The sequence below is a fragment of the Miscanthus floridulus genome, chromosome 6, assembly GCF_019320115.1.
Source record: "Miscanthus floridulus cultivar M001 chromosome 6, ASM1932011v1, whole genome shotgun sequence".
Taxonomy (NCBI): Eukaryota; Viridiplantae; Streptophyta; class Magnoliopsida; order Poales; family Poaceae; genus Miscanthus; species Miscanthus floridulus.
Genome location: NC_089585.1, coordinates 13,555,162 through 13,578,642, shown reverse-complemented (window position 1 = coordinate 13,578,642; position 23,481 = coordinate 13,555,162). Strand labels below are relative to the sequence as shown.

General features: G+C 39.5%; 2 protein-coding genes and 2 pseudogenes across 2 annotated transcripts; 1 reads left to right on the top strand and 3 right to left on the bottom strand.

Moving 5' to 3' along the window:
• The first annotated feature begins 3,745 nt into the window (after positions 1-3,745).
• Positions 3,746-5,354, top strand: LOC136461693 (protein FAR1-RELATED SEQUENCE 5-like; annotated as a pseudogene).
• Positions 5,355-5,622: 268 nt separating this feature from the next.
• LOC136461692 (uncharacterized) lies at positions 5,623-11,246 on the bottom strand (annotated as a pseudogene).
• A 2,135-nt stretch (positions 11,247-13,381) lies between these two features.
• Positions 13,382-13,878, bottom strand: LOC136461695 (uncharacterized). Its single transcript, XM_066460994.1, has one exon. The coding sequence runs from the start codon at positions 13,816-13,818 to the stop codon at positions 13,471-13,473; it is 348 nt and encodes a 115-aa protein (XP_066317091.1). The 5' UTR covers positions 13,819-13,878; the 3' UTR covers positions 13,382-13,470.
• Positions 13,879-14,708: 830 nt separating this feature from the next.
• LOC136457669 (uncharacterized) lies at positions 14,709-23,201 on the bottom strand. Its single transcript, XM_066457690.1, has 21 exons — positions 23,078-23,201; positions 22,757-22,826; positions 22,482-22,504; positions 22,197-22,366; positions 21,916-22,020; positions 21,390-21,402; positions 21,176-21,309; positions 20,571-20,666; positions 20,075-20,129; positions 19,450-19,531; positions 18,700-18,898; positions 18,425-18,584; positions 18,305-18,342; positions 17,540-17,618; positions 17,357-17,461; positions 17,207-17,232; positions 15,944-17,072; positions 15,746-15,855; positions 15,496-15,647; positions 15,151-15,210; positions 14,709-15,041 (listed from the first exon to the last, which is right to left on the bottom strand). The coding sequence occupies exons 2-20, from the start codon at positions 22,796-22,798 to the stop codon at positions 15,154-15,156; spliced, it is 2,775 nt and encodes a 924-aa protein (XP_066313787.1). The 5' UTR covers positions 22,799-22,826; positions 23,078-23,201; the 3' UTR covers positions 14,709-15,041; positions 15,151-15,153.
• Between the last annotated feature and the right edge of the window lie 280 nt (positions 23,202-23,481).

The window sequence follows — 23,481 nt, the reverse complement described above, 5'->3', positions numbered from 1 at the left end:
AAGCCTGAACCTGAAACATAAACCTAATTCCAAATCAGGTTTAGGTTCAAAAATGCACTAATGAGCTATTTATTCCAACATCTGAGTTTATATCAGTATATACAATTTAACATTTTTTAATGAGTTTCACATACTTCCAAAAAACTAAACAAAAGCTTAAACTCAACTCAACTGCTGACCCAAAAACTAAACTCAAAAAAGAAAAAAAAAGAATAACCTTATGAAACAAATGCAACTTATTAGAGTAGAATTTGCAGCAAGGAAATTCTGTAATTGAAGATTGACTAGACATATAACAGAACAAACATAACTGTTATTGAGGATTGACTAGACATAAAACTGAACTGACATAACTGTTATTGAAGATTGACTAGACATATAACTGAAATGACATAATTGTAATTGAAGATTGAAATGAACTAGTAGACATTAAACTAAAGAGAGAATGAAACTGAACTGACATGATTGTAATTGAGTTGAACAGAGTAACTAAAAAGCTCTAAATAAATATAACCTGAACTAAGAATGAAACTAAGAAATAAAGTAATAATGAAACTAAGACCCAAAAGACAACTGAAACTAACCCCCAACCCACGAATATCCCCCCCAACCCCTCCCCCCTGCCGCGCAACCGCTCTCAGATTCAAACTCATTTCAGATTTCAGATTAAACAACACAGAAAAAAACAGCGTTGGGGAACATGGAAAACAACAACGAATCAAACAATAGACTAAAACTATGAATGAAGCAACAACTCAATAAACTGAAAGCACTGAACACAATTTCCTAAATTTAATTAAACTGACTAGGACCGAATCTTTCCTAAATTTGAATAAACTGGCTAGCACTGAATCTTACTATAACAAAAACTAAATAAACTTACTATGACTACAAATGACTAAGACTAAAAACTAAAAATGAACAAAATAACTGAATCCAACATTAGAACTTCTCGGTTTACACTAAATAACCTGCTGAAACTAAATAACCTGAACTCTACAAGACTGACTAGAACTGAATCTTACTAAAACAGAAACTAAATAAACTAACTATGACTACAAATGACTAAGACTGAAAACTGAAAATGAACAAAATAACTAAATCCAACATAAGAACTTCTCGGTTTACACTAAATAACCAGCTGAAACTAAATAACCTGAACTCTAAATGACTGAAACTATATGTGAAAAGATAGGGGGAGGACAAAAGAACAGGGCTGGAGGAGGGGCAGCTGGAGAAAAGGTAGAGAGTAAATGGAGGATGCAAACAACGAGAGAAAAAAACAGCTGAGCCAATAAAAAAGACGCCTGAAATGAACGGTTTGCTGCCAATAAAGGCCATCCAAAAAAAGGCCCATAAAAAGGACAAAAGCCCAACAAGAAAAAATGAAGCCCAAAAAAGACAATGTCAAAAAAAAGCCCACGAAAAAATTAAAAATGCCATAAAGGGAAGGCCCAAGCCAAAACCAAAAAAGAAAAGCCCAAAAAGGCCCCAGCCAAAACTAGAAAAAAGAAAAGCCCCAATTAGATACACTACTTGACCGAGCACACCAACCTCTTCTCCAAAACCACACGAAGCCCCCCCCCCCCCAGCAGCCGCCGGCTGCCAAAAAATAGATCGAAGAACAAAACCAAGAAAAGAAAATAGGAGAGACCAAGATGGAGGATGAGGACGACGTACAGCAACATCAGACTGAACTTCACGGGGCAAACCAAGTAAGTTGAAAAAATCACTAACCTTCAAAATCAATATTTGGAGCACATGGGGATCCCCATCATCTTTCTGCTCCTATGATCACGATAACACTGCAGGATCTCATTCATCTTGCCTGCTGCTATGATCACAAATAACACTGCAGGATTTACACCAAAAAAATGATAAAATTGGGATCACAGCCTGACAAAACACATATCATCTAACCCCTCACCCAAAAAAAATAATATTATTGGCAGAAAAATCATATTATCAGAAGATTCACAAGCAAGGAGAAGGGGAAGCAACAACAGCAAATCAAGACAATAGATTCTAATACCCCAATCAGCTTAGGAAACAACTGGCAGGGGAGTTACACAGAGCTCATAATTGAACAGATAAGAAACTCCCAGGAAGAAAACATCATACCTGCTAGTGTCCAGGTACAAAAAATACTACCATCATGATGAATTTACAAGACATAAAAAGAATAAACCCTGATAGTGTTTACTGTAATTACAAAAACAAAAGAACTAATCTCATACTTAATGGAATTGAATATGCAGCATACATTTGGCCCATATACATCTTTGTTGTTGGGAGACATGAACACACAGGTATGACATTGACAAAAACATTTAAATATGCAAAAATTATATAGTCGCAATCAGTAAGAATAGTTTGTTTACAGGGGTCACCAAACAGTAGCAAGTGCACAAATGAGATCCAGTGGACATGTGCAGGTAAAAAAATCTTCGTAAGAAAAAAATATATGATAACTTTCTGCAACTTACATTTTGATAATCACAGTCACCCAGGAACATGAAAGCACATTACCAAACTTTGATGACTTCAACAACTGGTACTGCAGCCAACAAAGTCATGAGGTAAGCCGATATTGAAAAGAACTAAGTTTCAAATACACAGAATATGGAAAAAACTTATCTTCAACATAAATGCATTAATACAGCTTGTAGGGGGCGACTGCGGTTTGTCTATGGAGGAAAATAGTATGTATATAACAACTAGCAGATGCGAGGGAGACTAAGAAACAATGAATGGAATGGAGACAGGACAGTATGCACCCAATACATCAATGTGTCCTGCTCTAGAAAAAGACCCCCGAAGAAGTGACCTGCAGAAAAAAGTAGAAACCATTAGCAATGGCCCTGAAAGACATGAAGAACTGCAATACTCAAACAATGAATATCAAGACAATCAACTCATAGAGTGGGGTGAAGATTACTTAATTGATAGTGAAGAAGAACAATGGCAGAATAGCATCTTCAAAAACATGAAGCTACAAGAAGTTCAAGGAACATCGACAACATCAGTAATATTTCAAGCAGTGAGCGTGCCACCTGAAGATGCTGACAGTGTAGAAACAAACAACAGCCAAGAACTTACTGAACAAGAAATTGAGGAATTCATTGCTGCAGAACAGGTAGCAGCTTCTGCAGGAAACAATGCTGACATCAATAGCATGTACACTCCACAAATAGGGATGGAATTTGAAACAAAGGAAGCTGCTCAACATTTTTTCAACTTCTATGCATACCTGGCTGGCTTTGGAACGGCTGTAGTAAAAGTCTTCAGGTCTGGAAGCAAGAAAAAAAACAAGAGGTCACAAAAGTCGCAGTTAAGTGCAACAAGTATGACAAAAAACAAAGAACCAAAGACCTTACCATAGCAGGAGGCAGAGGTGGGCAAGGACATTGGAAAAAAGAAAGGACCTAAAAGGAAAACAAATGTGGTAGTAAAAACAAATTGTCAGTGTACTATGGTTGCCAAAGAAGAAGGTCAAATCTGGAGGATTACTGGACTAGAATTAGAACACAACCATGACCTACAGCCAGGAAAGCATTTTGATGGGCACAAGTATTTGACAGACATGAAGAAAGCACTCATAAGAACATTAAATGAAAGCAACATTCCGACAAGAAAGATGGTAACCATCCTGTCCAATCTTAGAGGAGGACCCACGGCACTTCCTGTGAAGAAGAAAGACATTAGTAACATAAGAACAAAAATTAACAGAGAAGTTAGGGGATTAGATATGACTAGGCTATTGGACAACTTCAGAAACAAAAAGTCTGATAACCCAAGTTTCTTCTACAAGTTTGATTTGGATGAGGAAAATAGAGTTAAAAACATTTTTTGGAGAGATGGATCATCACTTAAATATTATGAAGAATATGGTGATTGTGTCAGCTTTGACACAACATACACGACTAACAAATACAGGCTACCGTTTGCGCCATTTGTGGGGATAACTGGCCATGCTCAAACTTGTTTATTTGGATGCGCTTTCCTACATGATGAAACAGCAGAGACTTTCAAGTGGGTATTTGAAACATTTCTGGAATCAATGGGAGGCAAGCACCCTAGGTCCATCATTACGGATCAGGACAAAGCAATGAAAGCAGCCATTCCAGAGGTGTTCCCAAATACAAGACATAGAAACTACTTGTTTCACATCAAAAACAAATGCTACAACAAGAACCTAAAAGTCTTCGCAAAAAACAAAGGCCTCTACGAAATATTTGAAGACACAGTAAACAACTGCTTATTAGAAGAAGAATTTGAGTACTTGTGGGGTAAGATGATTGAAGACAAAAGGCTAGAGAACAACAAATACTTCACAAGGATGTGGGAGACAAGGGAAAGATTCATCCCAGTATACTACAAACATGATTCCTTCCCGTTTATCCAAACCACATCAAGAAGTGAGGCTGTCAATGCAAGATTCAAAGAGAATGTGGGTCCAACCTATAGTATACACAGCTTCTTCTTAGAGTACCAACGAATGATAGAAACAATAGACAGAGCAAAAAATCTAGAGGACCACTACAGTGTACAAAAAAAGGCAGAAGGACCTAATGTTTGGCTACACATTTGAGATTCAGACAGAAGAATTGTACAACAGGAATATATACAAAAAATTCCAGCTTCAACTAAAAGCTACATCTACATTAGCTTACAAAGAAATCCAAGAAGACAAAGTATTTCAAGTATGGCAGAGAAGTAACCAAGTTCAGAAACTAGAGAGGATAAGAAAGTACACTGTCATGACTGACCTCAGAGAGGGAGTAGAGGAGATGAGTTGCATCTGCGCCAAATTCAACAAAGATGAAGTACTCTGCTCGCACATCCTGAAAGTGATGATTGAAAAAGAAATTAGCAGAATACCAGACAAGTACATAATAGATAGATGGAGGAAAAGGGATCTTAGAATGGTCAAGCAAAGAATTGGAGAAAACACAGCTAACGCGCGTTCACTGCTAAGATTCAATATGCTATCAAGGCAATCTACAATAATCAATTCAAAGGCATCGAAAAGAGAGGAAGCAACAAAGTACCTTATGGCAGAAATGAACAGGATTGACTTGCACCTGGAAACAATTCTGATGTCCGAAACAACTGAAAACACTCAAGAAGAGGTACACTCCATTGAAGTGGAACAAATCAGAGGGGAGGCAAATGCAACAGTGAACAATGCAGACAACAATATTGGGGATCCAGAAACAACAACAAAAAGGGGCAGACCAGCATTGCCAAAAAGAATGAAGCCACTGATAGAATAGGAAAGAGAGAAAATGAAGCAAAAAGAAAACAAGAAGAAGAAGAAAGTAACAGCAAACGAGAGCACAGGTAAAGAATAAAAAAACCTCAACACTATTCTTGACATTACAGCAGTGCTATCATAATCAAAAGTTAAAATATCCTTGCAGATCTCCGATCAAGCCCAAGCCAAAGAGGATGAAGAAAACAACAAGAAACAACACTGATGCAAATGAAAAGAGTGCAAGAGGACCAAGGAAGACAGTAATATAGTGCTATCATAAAGGCATTATCAGTTCATGTAATAGGATATTACAAGAGACATTACAAGTGCATGTAAACATTACTATATTGTTCTATGTGCGTGCAAACACATCTCCAGAACAAAAAAACATGTTTTTGGCTAGTACCCTCCCCTATACATTTTTGTTAATCCTATGTGATATAGCTCCAGCCATCGCCCAGCGAGAAAAAAAAGCCTAGTTAATGACACGTGGATTGATCCCCTGCAAGAAAAAAAATTAATAACAATGATAACTTGTCCCTGGATAGAGCCACAATCTAAAATATAAAAACAAACATATAAATCATAAAAAAGGCTAATGCAACAAAGACTATGAGGGGACAAGTACCTGCTGGCACAAGTTGATTACTAGAGACTTGTTAATAGTGTTTGCCCTGCTGAAAAACATATTGTTTGCGAGCTTCACCCTGATATTTGAAATATCAGATTGGTCAAACACATTCCTTAGATCAATATCTTTATCCCAGAGTTCCATGAACTTGACGGCAAAAATACCACAATCAACACTAGGGGCAGAGGATGGCGAAAAAAGTCAGTGGGCGAACCAATAAGAAAGATGACTGTTCAAAGAAAAAAAAACATAGCAAGACTTACATATTGTTCTGTTTGGGGACTGCAGGATAAGACACAGAGAAATCTTCCAAACTTGTATAGCCTTCAGCATGCTGATACCAGCACTCCTTGAAAGCAATAATCTGACAAAAAAATAGGTAAAGTACAAACAAGGTACAAGCTAAGACCAGAGAAACTGATCAAGATAACATAAAATAAACTTACAAGCTTCGAGCTAGCATCAATTTGAAAATTAGCATTGGAATCGAAGTAAGAGTCCAAGAATACAAACATCTTGTTCTTCAGATCGACAATGAACACGAACCAATGCTTATGAAGGACTACTGGAAAACAAAGCTAAAACATATACATTAAAATTAAATCACATTTCATCAAAAAAAATGTAAATCACATTACATAGCAGGGCTTTTATCTGTACATAGGAAGTGTAAAACAAAAAATAAATGCAAGAATGAAAAACCTTATCTGACAAATGAAGCTTGTAGGTAGAATTGGCACCGATGAACGATTTCTGGACTATCCTCACATCATCTGAGCAGTTGTAGGTATAAAGAGAACCCTATAAATAAATAAAAAATTAGACTGACTGACTAATGAACTTGAAAAATAAATAAATTAAAATTTAAAAAATTGAACAAGAATAAGAACAAAACATACCCCAACTTTTGGATAGAAAAAGTGTTTTTTCGACTGCCGAGGGTGAACATCCTAAAAAAAAATAACAACACATCCCGGAAACAAAATAGTTATCAACTTTGCCCCCAGGCTCAACGGATTCGCCCAGTGAGGAATATGTCACACTGGTCAACAAAGAGAATTCGACTGCCTTCCAACTAAAAAAACAAAAGTGTCAGCGAAAAAAAAAACATGATTGATAAAAGAGACAATACCAAAAAAAAAGAAACTTAACTTACCCACTCCATTGGCTATGAGCAAGCCCACAGATTGCATTATAGTAACAAACCTCTTCTTCAGTTATAGGAAATCTCTGGCCAGATCTGGTCCTCATCCTATATCTGACCTCTTCAAGCTTAGGTCTCTCATCAGAAATATTGATAACCGGTCTAACTGAATTACCAACTTGGACCTGAAGTGGTAAAAAGAAAAAAATGAAATAAAAAAACTTACTAATGGTTTGCAAATGCTTCTTTAACAAAAACAGACTACCCACGAGCGGGGTAGTCACAGCATATGGAGCAACGTTATACCTTTTGTTTCTTGTTCATGATAGGACCATTATCTACCATGGATGCAGCCTCATGAAACATACGATTGCCCTTACACATCACCAAAGGAGTGTCCAGGACCAGCATTTGCTTGTTCATTTTCAAACCATGTGAGAAATCAGAAGCTTCTTTTGGGTTCTATATAATAAAAGAAATAAGAAAAATCCATAAAAGATGAAAAACTAAACAAGATGACACGAATACAAAAATATATTAACATGAAAAAACGGGAGGATTACACAACCTGAGGGTGAGGACTGATCCTAGCAGAAACAGGAATGTGGCCATTGTTGTGAACTCCTGTAGACTCATAATTTGGGGGCCTTGTGCAATTAACAGGATGCTGAAACCCTTCGCCACTACGCATAAGGGGTTGCTCGCCACTGTGCATTTGGAAGTTGTTAACAATAGAATTCCCCTCAATACCTATACAAAAATATATACAGATATATTTCAGAACCAATGATTAGGTAAAAAAAGTTAATATAGTACATAAGAAGAAAACAAACCAGTCTGTGTTAATGGGAATGACTTGTCCTTACCAGCAACATGAGTGTGCGCATTCTTTGGGTCTCCTGTAGTCTCGTTGATTGGAATTCTTGTGCACTTCATGGGTACGGGGAACCCTGCACCACTGCGCCTGGTGAACTGCTGAGAACAATGCACGGATGGGCCTTTTACAACTGAATTCCAAAAAGTATAAAAAAACATTACTACTTATAAAGAAAAAAAATTAAAACAAAATGCAATAAATTAAAATTAAAGAAAATACTAAAAATACCTCCAACATTAGGATCTAAAATAGGAGGAGCAGCAGTGTTTCCTTTGGAGTCTTTGCTGATCTGTGCAGCATCTGACAATATATGAAGGACACTAAGGACTAAGCTCTCAGTGGGCATCTTACAGAACCTACACTTCCCATATGAACTCTCATTCACGAGCTTGCATAGGTCGTCAATGACCTGAAAAAAAAAGTTAGAACTACCAAACAGACAATCAGTAAGTTCAAAAAGGCACCTAAGGGGAAAAAATTACATTAGGATGCAACTGATCACCAATATACAAAATGATATCCTCCTTAAATGATGATGAATCAGGAATAGCATTAGCTTGATCATGGCAAGATGTACTCCCTTCTTGCACAGGGTCATTATGCAGATTTATTTTCTTGGCCTCACAAAAACCAACAAACTCCTCCAGCAAATGAAGATTCGCAGATGACATGGAAGCCTGATAAACACAGAAAAAGCTAATAATGTATGAAAAAAGAGCTAATTCCATACTAGATTTATTTAAAAACAAAATAAAGAAACATACATTTCTAAAATAATTCACATAACGAAGAGCAGGGCCAACTCGATTGTTATCCTGCAGCCCGTGATTGCCGCAACAGGGATTGCTAGTATGAGCCATAACCCTAAAAAACAAAATGATATCCATGAATTCAAAGTCAAACTAACAAAAGCAAGTGACTAATTTTCATTACTTGCTGCTGCTGCTGCTACACACATCCTACATGCGAGGACGGCCTCTCTGAAAATCAATAGAGGCCGTCATCATCTTTTTTTTTTGAACGCAACGGCCGTCATCATCAGAAACTAACTAAAACTCTACAATGAAATAATACATTACTATTCTAGAAGATTAACACTAAAACTAAATCTATAACTGAAACTATGCAGCTTCAGAAACTAACTAAAACTCTACAATTAAATAACACATCACTATTATGGAAGATTAACACTAAAACTGAATAGAAACTAAAAAATAAACCTATAACCTGAACAAAAAGATTGCAATGGTTCACACTGGTAGACTCTGAAGAAAACTAAAACTAAATCTAAAACTCAAACTATGCAGGATCAGAAACTAACTAAAATTCTACAATGAAATAATACATCACTATTCTGAAAGATTTACACTGAACTAAACATAGAATATACTGGAAGATTCAAAACCACCCGGGACATGACTAACAATTCACTAGAACTAAACAAATAGTCAGCAAATCAACTTGAGCATATATAAACTATTCACTTGAACTGAACAACTGAACATGTAACAAAGGAGATCGATCTAGCTCCTTAGTCACAGAAACAGCAGAGAGGGAGAGGGGCAACGAACGGACTGCTTCCAGACAAAAGAACAGGCCACCAGGCCTAGTGGTGCTTGGGCGCCTGGAGCGTGCGGCTCCTGCTGTGCGCGACTCCCTGGAGCCCATGCCGGGGACACCACGCGCCCCGTCTTGGTGGTAAGCGGCGACGGACGGAGCAGGCTGTGGTCCGCCGGGGACGCCCGCGCCCGTCGCGGTGAGCAGCGATGGAGGCAGCAGCCGGGTGGCTAAGGGATCTTACACGCGACAGCGCGGACTCTCTCAAATCAACAGAGGCCGACGACGACTACTCCCTCCAATCGACGGCAGCCGCAACCCTCCCTGCGTCAGACTAGATCCACTGGTGCACAACGGGTGCGGCAGTGGCAGGGATTTCTTCGGTACCAGCGAAATCCTCGAGAGACGACAGATACAAACAGCGGTGACGCCAAAAGGAAACATGGGAAGGGGAACAAAAGAACTTAGCTCGCCGAAACCCTTGACAGCGCCGGCCGTCGCACCGGAGCCGCCGCGAGTCGCCTCAACTCGGTTGCGGGGGGAGCCGAATCGAAAATGGGGGAATCGGGAAAGTGGGAAACGGCCGAGAAAATTCGGGCGCCACTACCAAGAAAGTCAAAAAAACCACGCTGGCCCACAATCAGAAACTGAAGACGACGACGGAGCTGGGTGCCGTGCGCTAAGATGGATCGGACGATTGAAATGAAGACACACAAACAAAACCAACGGCCACAAAACCGGCTATTTTGAGCAAATGAAACAACCGGCTAATGTATAGCATTTCTCTTGAACAAACATAAAGTCCCAACGAAGTACATCGGACTTATTAAGGACATGTACAACAATGTTGTGACTAATGTTCGAACAAGTGATGGAGACGCGGATAACTTCCCGATTAGGATAGGACTACATCAAGGGCCAGCTTTGAACCCTTATCTGTTTGCCTTAGTGATGGATGAGGTCACAATGGACATACAAGGGGACATCCCTTGGTGTATGCTTTTCGCGGATGATGTAGTGCTAGTTGATGAAAGCTAGACATGAGTGAATTAGAATTGGAGTTATGGCGGGAGACTTTGGAGTCCAAATGTTTTAGACTCAGTAGAACTAAAACTGAGTATATGAGATGTGACTTCGACACTACTACTCAGGAGGAGGAATATATTAGTTTGGAAGGTCAAGTAGTGCCTAGGAAGGATATCTTTTGATATTTAGGATCAATGCTACAGAGAGACGGGGATATTGATGAAAATGTTAGCCATAGAATCAAAGCAGGGTGGATGAAGTGGTGCTAAGCATCTGGTATTATATGTGACAAAAGGGTACCACAGAAGTTAAAAGGCAAGTTTTATAGGACGACGATTAGACCTGCTATGTTGTATGGTGCAGAATGTTGGACTACGAAAAAATGACATGTTCAACAGATAAGTGTCGCGGAAATGCGTATGTTGCGTTGGATTTGCGGTCATACAAGAAGGGATCGAGTTCAGAACGATGATATACGTGATAGATTAGAGGTAACACCAATTGAAGAAAAGCTTGTCCAACACCGGTTGAGATGGTTTGGACATGTCCAACAGAGACCTCCGGAGCCACCGGTGCGTAGTGGAATCCTAAGTCAGGATAATAACGTGAAGAGAGGCAGAGAAAGATCAAAGTTGACTTGGGTAGAGGCAATAAAAGGAGACTTGAAAGGATGGAATATATCCAAAGACTTAGCCTTACATAGGAGTACTTGGAAAACAGTTTTTCACGTACCTGAGCCTTGATGGCTTCTGCTGGGTTTTAACCCTAGCCTACCCTAACTTGTTTGGAACTTAAAGGCTTTGTTGTTGTTGCTGCTGCTGCTGCTGTTGTTTGAACATTTTTAAAGAAAGGGTTGCCATAGCTGGGATCTGTCATTGTGAGAGTTGAAGTTCAGAGCAGAAAAGGTCCGGTACATTTTATTGGAACAATCTAATAGACTTATAGACTACATATCTGTAGCCTTTGATGGACTTTACTTACAAATATTCAGAAGTCTAATAGATTAGCATTGTATAACATCAGATTTCCACTAATCACCAACAATTCACAAATCCAGAATTCCACAGGCATACAATGAGGCAAGATTATGGTGAAAACCAACACTAAAATCCTAACGGGTGAAGGAAACATTAATATTTTCAAACAGACACTATAAAAAATGAGAAGCCCTTAAATGGACATGGAGGAACTCACGCATGTAAGTGCTTGCTCCTGCATTTCGCGGGTGTGAAATGAGCTCCTTCCCTACATTGTCATTTCCTTCCCCTGAAACTTTACTGTGTCGATCGACAGTTTGTCTTAAAGAACTCGCTGCTTTCTCTGCAGGGAAGGTGTCTGAACTTGGATTGCTGAAGCTTGGAAATTTATCTTCTTGCTTCTTGGCCACCTTCTGCCCAAAGAAAATGCTCATATCAATGTCACTCTGAAGGTTCTTGGTCTGAAATGGGTTCGATAATTCAATTTTATTGCCAAACATATCTGAAACAGGCTGCTGCATGTGAATTTCATCTCCAAAAACAGGATTCTCAGGTCCGTGATAAATAGAATGAACTTCTGAAGTAGGCCTCTTTTCAGCTGACTCCACAGTTGGATACATGCTCAAATCTGGAGCAGCATTGAAATCCTTATCGTATCATGGTGCAACTCGACTGATCAGTTAGTTCAGTGGTACACTTTACATGGAAAGTATGAGAATCCCAAATTCCCAATCAGAAAATTTCTCCTTAAGGGCCCGTTCGTTTGAGGCAGTATGACACCAGGAATTATTCCAGCTAATTGGAAGGTTATGTAAATTGACTAACGATTCCAGCCGGGAATTCTTCCCGGTGAACATTCCGGAGGAAGCGAACGGGCCCAGTGATAAATGACAGCTTGGTTCTCGAGTTCTTGGCTGCCCAGTAACACTTTGCGACTAATAACTTGTCTCAAGTTTCTTCTGAGGTTCTGTTTCTTTCCTATCAAACTTTTCTGGATTGTTAATTAGTGACCTCCCATGAAGATGTGCATCCATGTCTGGAATATATCCAGCTTATCCGATCTTGCTTACTGGCCTGCAGCAGATGAGCATGGTTTTTCACTGCAAAGAACAATTTTGAAAGGATCAGCAACAAATTCCTAATAATTTTGCATGACATAAGAACAATAAGGATTCAGGACCTAGAGCCCACTCAGACACAGTTACAAATACATCCTCCGATACCTTATTGGGCTCCATCTTTTCTCCCTATTCGCTTGGCTGATAAGCCATGGCTGAAAGTACCGTTGGCTGATTTGTTGTGAGAGAAAAATACTGTTCGTTGGCTGAAAAAGTACGGCTTATAAGCCAAGCGAACAGGGCGATGTCAAAAGACCAAGCAGATGGACCAAAAGTGTTATTTGAATTGGATATTTTCTTACTTGGTGGGTGGCTGACAAGAATGAAAGAAACATCAGAAGTATTGTATTACCATAATATGCACGAGGCTTCATTATGCTTTACCTTTCCCACTTTGAAAAGTTCAGTGCCCTCATCATGCATCAATGAATGATCAGAAAAGAGATCATGTGAAGAAGGAATTGCTATAATGAAAGTAGAAACACAATTTTTTCAGAGCAGAAAAAGGGTAGTCATAATTTAGTAACAGTGAGACAAAGTATGCAATGGAATCATACTGTTAGGTGACTTAGTCCATAACATAACAAAAGAGTACAAAGAGAACCCATCATTAATTCCAAGAATCTCATATACTCCTATGTATATCAGAACATAAACTGGCATGATCCGACCGAATATCGAAAATGTTGCTGGAGCGAAATATGCACGAAGATCAGAAACCGACTGCGCTGTTGAATCTGTCTCATACAGATGATGGCTATGCGAGCATGAAATGAAATTTACACGGCAAAAGATTCACGCAATATCAAACACTGTTTACATGGGGGGAAAGAGATCTCAGTACATAGGGTACACCAACACACAACGATGCATGTAATCGAGCTCAGCCCCGCTTGACGGGATCGAAGTTAGAGACGGCGACGACGGCGCCGACGATGGCGACGAGCACGACCCCTCCGGAGACGATGCTGAGGAGGAAGTTCTTGAGCGATGGCGAGATCCCCGGCGCGGCCTCCGCGACCTCGGGAAGCACCAGCGCCGCCGCCACGGCAGCAGCGGCCGCCCACTCCTTGGCCGGGTGCTGCTTCTGCGCGGACGCCCGGACGACGGCCATCCTGGCCGACCGGCGGGGCGCGACGACCCGGAGCGACGACGCGTTGCTGCCGGCGTAGAGGGGCTTCCCGAGCCCCTGGGCCACGGACAGAGACGCCGCGACGGCGGTGGCGGCCATGGGGGCTTGGGCTCAGGCGCTTGCTCTGGGACGTGTGCGGATGTGTGATGGCAGGAGCGGCTGGCCGGGGGAGAGGGACACAGATATGTAGATAGGATGAGCTGGAGGGGCGCCAGGTCAGCCCGCTCGTCTGACGTGGGTGGCCACCCTCGCGCCAAGTGACCGCGCAGGATAAGGTCTTATCGCGACCCGGTGCGTAGTTGGAGAATGGAGATGACAAGCCGTAACGAAGAGCCAGGCCAAACAATCAAAACGCAGACCCACCCAAATGTAACCAAATGTTAGCGGCATGTTACAAGATTGTTAAAACACAGCTACACGTAATGACCGTTCTAGAGTTTGAATGCCAACCATTATTCAGTCCGGTCTGGTTTTGTGTGCATTTGCGATACCAATTCACAGGGTGTTCGGATCCAGGGAAAGTTTAGTCTTTGTCTTATCAAATATTCGGATGCTAAATAGGAGGACTAAACATAAGTAAATTATAAAACCAATTGCACGGATGAAGACTAGTTTACGAAATAAATCTATTAAGCTTAATTAATCCATCGTTAGCACATGTCTACGGTAGCAACACATTGTTAAATCATTGACTAATTAGATTTAATAGATTCGTCTTGCAAATTAGTCTCAATCTGTGTAATTAGTTTTGTAATTAATCTTGTTTAATACTCCAAATTAGTGTCAAACATCCTATCAGTCATTTTCAACATGGTTATATATAAAACAAAATGGTTACCTTTTTTCTCTTTCAAAAAGGGTTGGCATAGTCCTATAAAAAAAGGGGGGTTGGCATAGAAGGGACCTGTCAATGGTGAGAGTTGGAGTTCAGAATAGAAAAGGTCCGGTGAATCTGATTGCTACATTTCTGTAGCTTTTGACGAACTTTACTTACAATATAAAGGAGTGTAATATATTAGCATTGCATCACATCAGATGACCCTCCCAGAATCACTAACAACCAATAATTCGCAAATCCGGATTTCCACTGGCATACAATGACGCGAGATTATGGTGAAAACCAACACTAAAGAAATAATGGCCGAAGGAAACATTAAAATTTTCAAACAGACACTACAAAAGAGCGAGGTGCCCTTAAATGAGGGTACGGACACGGAAGAACTCCTTAGACGCATGTAAGTGCTTGCTCCTGCATTTCACGGGCGTGAAATGAGTTCCTTTCCTACATTGTCATTTCCTTCCCCTGATGCCCTGATGTGAATCTGCATGAATAAATGTTGTATAAACTTTAATTTCTGATTTCATGACTCATGCTCAAGTCATTAAAAACACGAGAAGACTGAAAATGGAAAGTCCATTCCGGCTGTTTACCTGTTAGACGCTTTTTGGAAAGACATGAGATCCATCCTCCACTATCCTAAAGTTTGCATCCTGTATAAAAAGCATATTTGAACTTAATAATGTGGAGAAAGAGTGCGAGCAGAATATAATATTCATAATAAAAGGCTGGCAGCAACATTTGATAAGTTTGCCACAACAATTATGCACCAAATGAAGTTGCACGCATGAAAGTATCTTTTGGAATTCCTACCATTTTCAAAATGACACAATAAAACAGCATTTTTCCTTAGGACAGGTGTAGTTCAGAATATTCAAAAAGTAGGGGGAAAAAGCAATACAGAATTATGACGACCTGTCTGGTCTAGACTATATTACCTTATCTAGCTTGTCCTTCATCGGTGTAGGCACCACTATCTTCTGAACACAAAGCCGCCGGAGAACACGTTGTTCAAGCATAAACTGATACTGAACATCACTGTTGTCAGGTGACACGCTCGCTATGATCTTCTTCTCAATTCCCATCTCCTCTAAATAGAAGCAAACATATTAATCACATGGTTGTTGTTTTTTCCTTTTTGAGTTGACATACGAAAGAGAACAGGCAATTGGGGAATGAATGACGAACCTCCAATGAAAGGAGACTGGAACATAGCATTTAGTTTAGAATGATCTCCAACATCGTGAATCTTGTTTCTCGAATGCATCGTAGCATCTAAGCTAACACCAGGATTATCTCTAGTGATGGACAATGAGAGAAACTCCAGTAAATATATGAAACAAACAACACTTTAGAAGAATGACAATTGAGGAGCACACTACTTACATCTTTTCCCTCTTTACAGGTATGACATGATTACGAACTTGGAACAATTCTGCTGCGGTTCCTTGAAGACAGCTTAAGTTTGCAGGAATTTGTGTTGGTACTGCTGAAGTTTTCTTCTGTGCTTCAGAACAATTGAACGCTTCTGAGCCATCAGAACATGTTTCAGTCCCATTAATCTCATTCCTGTGATCTGCAGAGAGCCGACATGTTTCTGTCAATATCTTAGTATCTGGTTTCTCAGACGCCTCAATCTTGACTTCATTCTTATCACTATCTTTTCTTGCAAGCACACCACTGAACTCAAGACCAGCCTGAAAAGTGCCATTGCAAACATAGCTATCCGCCCAAAACGTGTTTGGTTCTGACTCCTGGAAGTTGAAACCAGGACTGAACCCGTGCCTGAATGAATCCCTGCCAGAAGGCTGTGAGCATGTACTGTCTCGATCGACAGTTTGTCTTACAGAATTCGCTGCTTTCACTGCATGGAAGGTGTCTGCACTTGGAAATTTATCTTCTTGCTTCTTCTCCACCTTCTGTCCAAAGAAAGTGCTCATATCAATGTCACTGTGGAGATTCTTGGTCTGAAACGGGTTTGATAATTCAATTTTATCATGAAACATATCTGAAACAGGCTGTTGCATGTGAATTTCATCTTCAAAAATAGGCTTCTCAGGTCCATGATAAATAGAATGAACTTTTGAAGCAGGCCTCTTTTCAGTTGACTCCACAGTTTGATACATGTTCAAGTCTGGAGCAGCATTGAAAGAAGATTTATCCTTACGAATCATGGTGCAACTCGATTGATCAGTCAGTCCAGTGGTACTCTTTAAATGGGAAGTAGGAGAATCCCAATCAGAAAATTTCTCGTTAAGTGATAAGCGACAGCTTGGTTCTCGAGTTCTTGGCTGCCCAGTAACACCTTGTGACCAATAATTTGTCTCAAGTTTCTTCTGAGGTGCTGTTTCTTTCCTATCCAACTTTTCTGGACTGTTAAATAGTGACCTCCCATGAAGAGGTGCATCCATGTTTGGAATATCCAGCTTATCCAATCTTATATGAAACTCATCATTCTCGTTCATCTCATTCTTCATTGATGGTGATGGTTTCTTGCATGTCCTATCCTTCATTGCTTTGATCCCAAAAAAGGGGGGAAAGATCAAGATATAGCTTTTGCATATATAATCGCTGGTCCGCTAGGAAATGCACCCTATAAGAGTCTAGTCTTTGATGAGATAAAGGAAGTCAATAGTAAAAATGACTGACCTGCAGCAGATGTGCATGATTCTTCACTGCAAAGAACAATTTGGAAAGGATCAGCAACAAATTCCTAATAATTTTGCATGACATAAGAACAATAAGGAATCAGGAGCCTAGAACTCATTCAGACATAGTTACAAGTAGATCCTCCAATACCTTATTGGGCTCCGTCTTTTCTCTGAATCATCGGCCATGTCAAAAGACCAAGCAGAAGGACCAAAAGTGCTATTTGAGTTGGATATTTTCTTACTTGGTGGGTGCCTGACAAGAATGACAGAAAGATCAGAAGTATTGTATTAACAGAATATGCATGAGGCTTCATTAGTTCATTATGCTTACCTTTCCCACTTGAAAAGGTCAGTGCCCTCATTATCCATCAATGAATGATCAGAAAAGAGATCGTGTGAGGATGGAATTCCTTCAATGAAAATTGAAACACAAAGATTTCAGACCAGAAAAAGGCTAGTCATAAGTTAATAGCGGTAAGACAAGTATGCAATGCAACCATACTGCTAGGTTGACTTAGTCCACAACTTAAAAAAAATACAAAGAGAATACACAACTAATTCCAAGAATCTCATAGATATCAGAACAAAAACCGAACGACATGAATGAAGAACACCATTTTACAAGTATGCTAGGTGATGGACTAGTGGCTGATGAGCTAAGAACTGGTGACACAAGTTTCAAACCCAAGTGTGGCACCTGGTGCACAAATCCAATGACTAATTCAGCTGCCAATATATTTCCGAAAAAGCATTTCAGAGATATCACAAGAAAAGAAGAATTGCATGATTGTGGGACACTGTTTTACAGGCTACTTCAACCATGCTAGGTGGGCCTGTTGCTGATGAACTAAAAAAAGGTAAGGCAAGTTTTCAAAAGTTTGGCAACATACCGGAGATAAGTAATGTTCTACTAGTATTGAGAACCTAGGAGAGATGAAATCTTGATTACTTCAGCATCACAGAATAAATGCACACTAGCTAGAAATCAATTGATAAGGTTGAGCAAAAATAACAGGGAATGCCCACTTTTTTTCATTACAAGAATGTCACTGATCTGTGAGATATGGGAAACAAAGAACATAGACAAAACTCTAACCTGTATTCTCAAATACTGTTCCAGATCTTGTTGAGTTTCTGCAAGAAAAACTATATTATTTGTATCCCATGGAACATGTGAGGCCTATTAGTCAAGTCTATGTATATGTGGAGGAGTAACCTTCGCTCTGGAGAGTATCCATCTTTAAATCCATAGCCACTTGAATCAAAATGTTTCTCTCTTTGAGTAGGAAGATGATCCTCTGAACTAAATTGATCCATCCTCCAGAGTCCATCATAATTCTCATCAGCAAGATTGCCATCTGATCTACTATGCTTTGCTGTTCAGAACAAAAAAAGTAGAATCACGAACATATAGAGTAATATTTTCTTAGGCCACAAAACCTGTGTTGTCACTCATGAGACTTCATAATAAGATGGTACGGCAGAACTTACATTGCCAATCTTTTTCAGCTTGAGGTTCATAAAACATGTCCTTGTCCTCAACATAGAGGTCAGCATTAAGGCTCTTAGATGAATCCGGTAAATAACAGTTAAACTGTTCCCTCCTTTCATAGCCAGTTTCCTCCAATATGCTGCCCATTTTGGCTGACGGTCTTCGCTCCTTCAGCATCTTGATACTGGTAATCGAATCCTGTTAAAAGTGGTACATGAAAAGTATTTGCATTATTACATTGAAATGTCCAATTCAATTAACATCTGGATTCCATAAGAAATTGGTTCCGAATTTGTCATATAGTCTAATGAGAAATGACAATCGTATAAGCTCTATAAGGAGAACTTTCCTCCAAGAAGCTTGGATCCACCTTAATTACCAAGACTACATATTTTTCCACAGACATTAAGGGCCTTCTTGGATCATCTTTGGGTTATTATAATCTGGATTGCTAATGGGATTATAATAATCTAGATTACAGATTGTAATAATCTGGGTTGTTTGGATCCCTGGATTAAGATTTGGGCTTTTGAGCACCTATAATCTCCTATCAGAACGTTTGAGATGGATTATAGGATTCCAAAAATCTGTTGGTTGGATCACCTAGAGATTATGTTATCTGATTACTACAATCCAAAGGTGATCCAAACAGGCCCCAAACATCTCTTAAGATTCTTGCCTGCCTATCCTCCCCCTCCCCAAAAAAAAGAGAGATATGATTTCAAGGAGTAAGGCATTTGAAACCTCACCAATGCCTTTGTGACATCAAATGGGATAGACCGCTTTGCTTTATGTAGGAACCGTGTCGGCTTTGGAGGTAAAGGTAAAACCCTGTGTAACCACATTAAATGCAATATAGTTTAGATTTGGATATAGCACTGCACCTGTGTGAAAGCCATGAGCATGACTTGTATCACATGATAAGAATGTTTGTTGTTCTCGAATGTTGAGACATTGTGGTGTGCCTTAGCTATAACCAATGTGGACAAATTAGACCAAAAAAAAAAAACTATCTGAACTGGACCAGTTGATTGTTATTCTCTGCCTTAAGGGTAAGATATGAATACTGATGGGCTTGATTTCAGCGACACAAAAGAGCCTCTGAGGATAATATCTTTAATTGCAAGAAATTTGTTCCTTGAGGCAAATAAAATAGGACTTGTCCCATGATTATGGCACTGTTTGCACCTATGGTTACATTGTTTTGGAGAAGTCTCAAACCAACCATTGAGAAATATCCACAAACAGAAACCATTTTCAGTAAAACTAAACACTGCTTATTATTTCAACTTCATCCCACCAGATTAACTTTATATAGATGAGATATTCATACTAGGCATGTACTACTTAATAGTTTAAGTTTTATCACTCAACCTTTTGGCTGGTCGCGGTGAATGTGGAGGTGTTTCCATCTTGATATGACCAAGGCCTGAAACAGAAGTAGATGGATATCTAATGAACCATTACAATATGTTGTTAAAAGAGAAAAAAGGCAGTGAACTAAGGTTGATCAGGGACAATAATAACAACAGGTGGACCACAGAACTCATACAAACTTCACAACCAAAAACATTTGCTATCAAATCCTACTATGGTGAATGAAACAAATGTCAACATAAGGATGCAGTTTAGGTGCAAATCCTTGCAGAATATACATGTAACAATACATCAGTATATTAAAAGATATACAAGCCCACCAGAATTTTAACTTTAACTGTGAAGTGATCTGCAAGCCTGCACAATATTTCTTCCAGTAAGCATAGCAAACTGTTCATTTTCATTTCACAACCACTAACAATGATAGGAAGTAAGCAGTTAAACAAATAACGATTGTTCTTGAATCCAGACAATATGTCATTGAGACATGCACCTTTAACAGAAAATGAAACATGAGGCTCATGGACAGGTCGAGCGGTCGACGTATTCTTTGATCCCTCGTAACTGACCAAATCAATAAGTGAAATTTCTGCAAGTACAAATCAAAGTCAAACCTGAGTTTCAATGATATATAGCAAGTTGATCAATCTCAGCAATGCAACTTACAAATCAATACAAAGCAAAAATGATGTTTACAAATAAACTATTCAATTCCACAGCTACAAACATCAACTGCTCCTTTCTCCACTAGTTCCAAGCAATAACTGCTAGCAAGACTAGGATTTCTACCGGACAAACTTTTATAACTTTGACCACGAATACATAAAGACTTACGCAGATTCATGACGCACAATAGATTCATCATGAAAACTGATTTTATAATATATAATCATCATTTTTTTTAAGATTCATATTCTTATAGAAATTCCTAGTCAAAGTGTTGTCTCGTAGACCATGCAAATGTCCTAAATGTAATACATTTGTGATTGGATGGACTACTATTTAAAGATTTTTTTTTCAAATAGTTGGACAGACTTAAGCGGTAATTAAATCAGTAGGAACAATACAGATGATTTGTAATAGTGAAGGAAACATCACCACTTTGGAGTTCCAGATTTTGATTTTTCTGCCTGGTGCTATAGTTTATGGATGGGGACATTTTACAACCAAGAGGATCTTCATGATAATTAACAGCTGCTGCAACATCTTGATGACCGAAGGGTGAAGACAATCTGCCAATCCACAATACTGACATTTCATAAAACAGGCCAAATGCAGGCACATTCTTACCATACTGTGTGGAGATACTGACCTTGGCTGAGAGCCTGCAGAATAGAAGAGAATTAATAATTTATGATAAACTTTAATGTAACCAAAGGGCTCGTTACACACTTCACAAACTAATCTTATCATAAAAGCTCATTCTTCTTTTAGCAGCCAAAGATTCAACAGAGGAAGAAATATATCTACAACTACCTCCAGTACAAATTAGATGCCATCCTATAAACTGTCCAGCCAACCTTTTAAAATTTAGGCTATGAATTATTTTGGGGAAGAAAAAGTTCATCCAACATTTTTTAGTACCTTTTTCTACCATGTTAAATACAGAGATAGGAAAAATTGTTGATCAAAATTACTTTCTGAAAACCACAACAGATTCCTATTCAACATGTAGAAGAGACTGGAGGGACCGAGGGAGTAACTAGTCTGTTAATTTTATGGACACATATGTTGTTGCCAAAGTGCCTACGTCGAAAATTTGAAATACCGTATGCACAAGAAAGTAGTATATTCTTAATTAGTTTACTTGACTGTTTGTACAGAAATAGCACCCTCACCTGCTTCCGTCATGTTGATATTGCATAAAGAAGTGATCTTCATCGGCTCTTTAGGAGAAGCATCTGAAAGAGTGCAATCCACTTGTGGAATAGCTCCTTCTATATCTGATATGGTAAGAAAACAATTATACAAAAAAATCTGTCAAGAGTGAATGAGTGATGTTACTTGGTCTACTTAGCCAGACATTACAGATATTATGCTAGAAGGGTAAAGTGATGAACCACAGAAAATAAAGTGCTCCACTGAGACCTAAAAGTTCAAAAGGATATAGGAAACTTACTTGTGGATCCATTATGATGATTATCTGGAGTTGCCAGATCATTGATGTTTAGAACATCAAGTGATCGATACTGTTGATCATGTGAAGCTTGACCCCCTGCCACGCCATCCTGGTACTGCAGCTCTGGTCGCTGCTGTTGCCGTCGCTTTTGTTCAAAGTACTGCCTCTGTCTGCCACACATTTGTTTGATCAAGGACGATGCTCAGTTCTATCGGTGTAAAAAAAATAAGTAACACCACAGTATGAACTTTTACTAACTGAAATCAGTGAAAGTACCAAAATTACCTGCTCTGTGTTGACTTCCTGGACTGCTCATTTCAGAGCCAGGCCAAACAAGTAGAACGCAAAACCACCCAAACATAACCAAATGTTAGCAGCATGTTACATATTGTTAAAAACACAGCTACACATAATGACCATTCTAGAGTTTGAATGCCAACCATCAACCGCCAGTTACAAAATTGAAGCACAAAACAGTCGAAATCGTACTGTTTACCCAGATTAAGTGCCGTGAACCGTGAAGTATAACACAAATTTAAGGTGGAAATGTGGATACTCACGGCGTACACCTTCCTCCTCGAACCGCCCATCCATTGCAGCATGGCGAGCAAGCGGTGAGAAATCCCGCAACTGCGAAATCAGCACGCGGAACAAACTCAGACCACGAAATTTCAGAGGTTAAATGATCCAAATGAAGGGGCGGACCCAGTAAAGGGCGTGATTGTACACATGTAATCCCGATAGTTTTTGCAAAAATAAAAACAATCGAAGCATACGCTGGTAATTAGCTCAGATAGGAATGCAAATAGCCAAATAGCTTAGGTTAGGGTTTGTGTGCTCGGTTTCGCACAGCAGGAAGGGAAAATAAGGGATGGGCATACCTGGTGTGGTGGGTGCTCGTCGCCGGCGTAAGGCCCGACGAAGACCTTGGCACCTGGCGTAGGGAGGCGCGTCGATCGCCCCGTCGTCGCCACTAGAGAGAGCGCGCGCGCAAACGGAGTGAATTAGTGCAAGGGAGAAGAGAAAGGCAGTGGTGAACGCAGTCCGGTCCTGTACAAATTTGCCGGGGCCTGGAGCAGGCCTGAATGCTGCTTTTAGTTCTGTTCCGGGCAGCCTGTCGAGGCCCAGGCGCCCAGCCGTCCAAAACACGTTGCCTTTTACTGCCTCGAGTTTGAAATTTTTTTATTGTTTTTTATTTTTTTCCTCATTAATTTTTTTGTAACTCATTTAATAAAAAATATACGGCCATTTATTGTTATAAACATTTTTATCTTCTATAATCTGA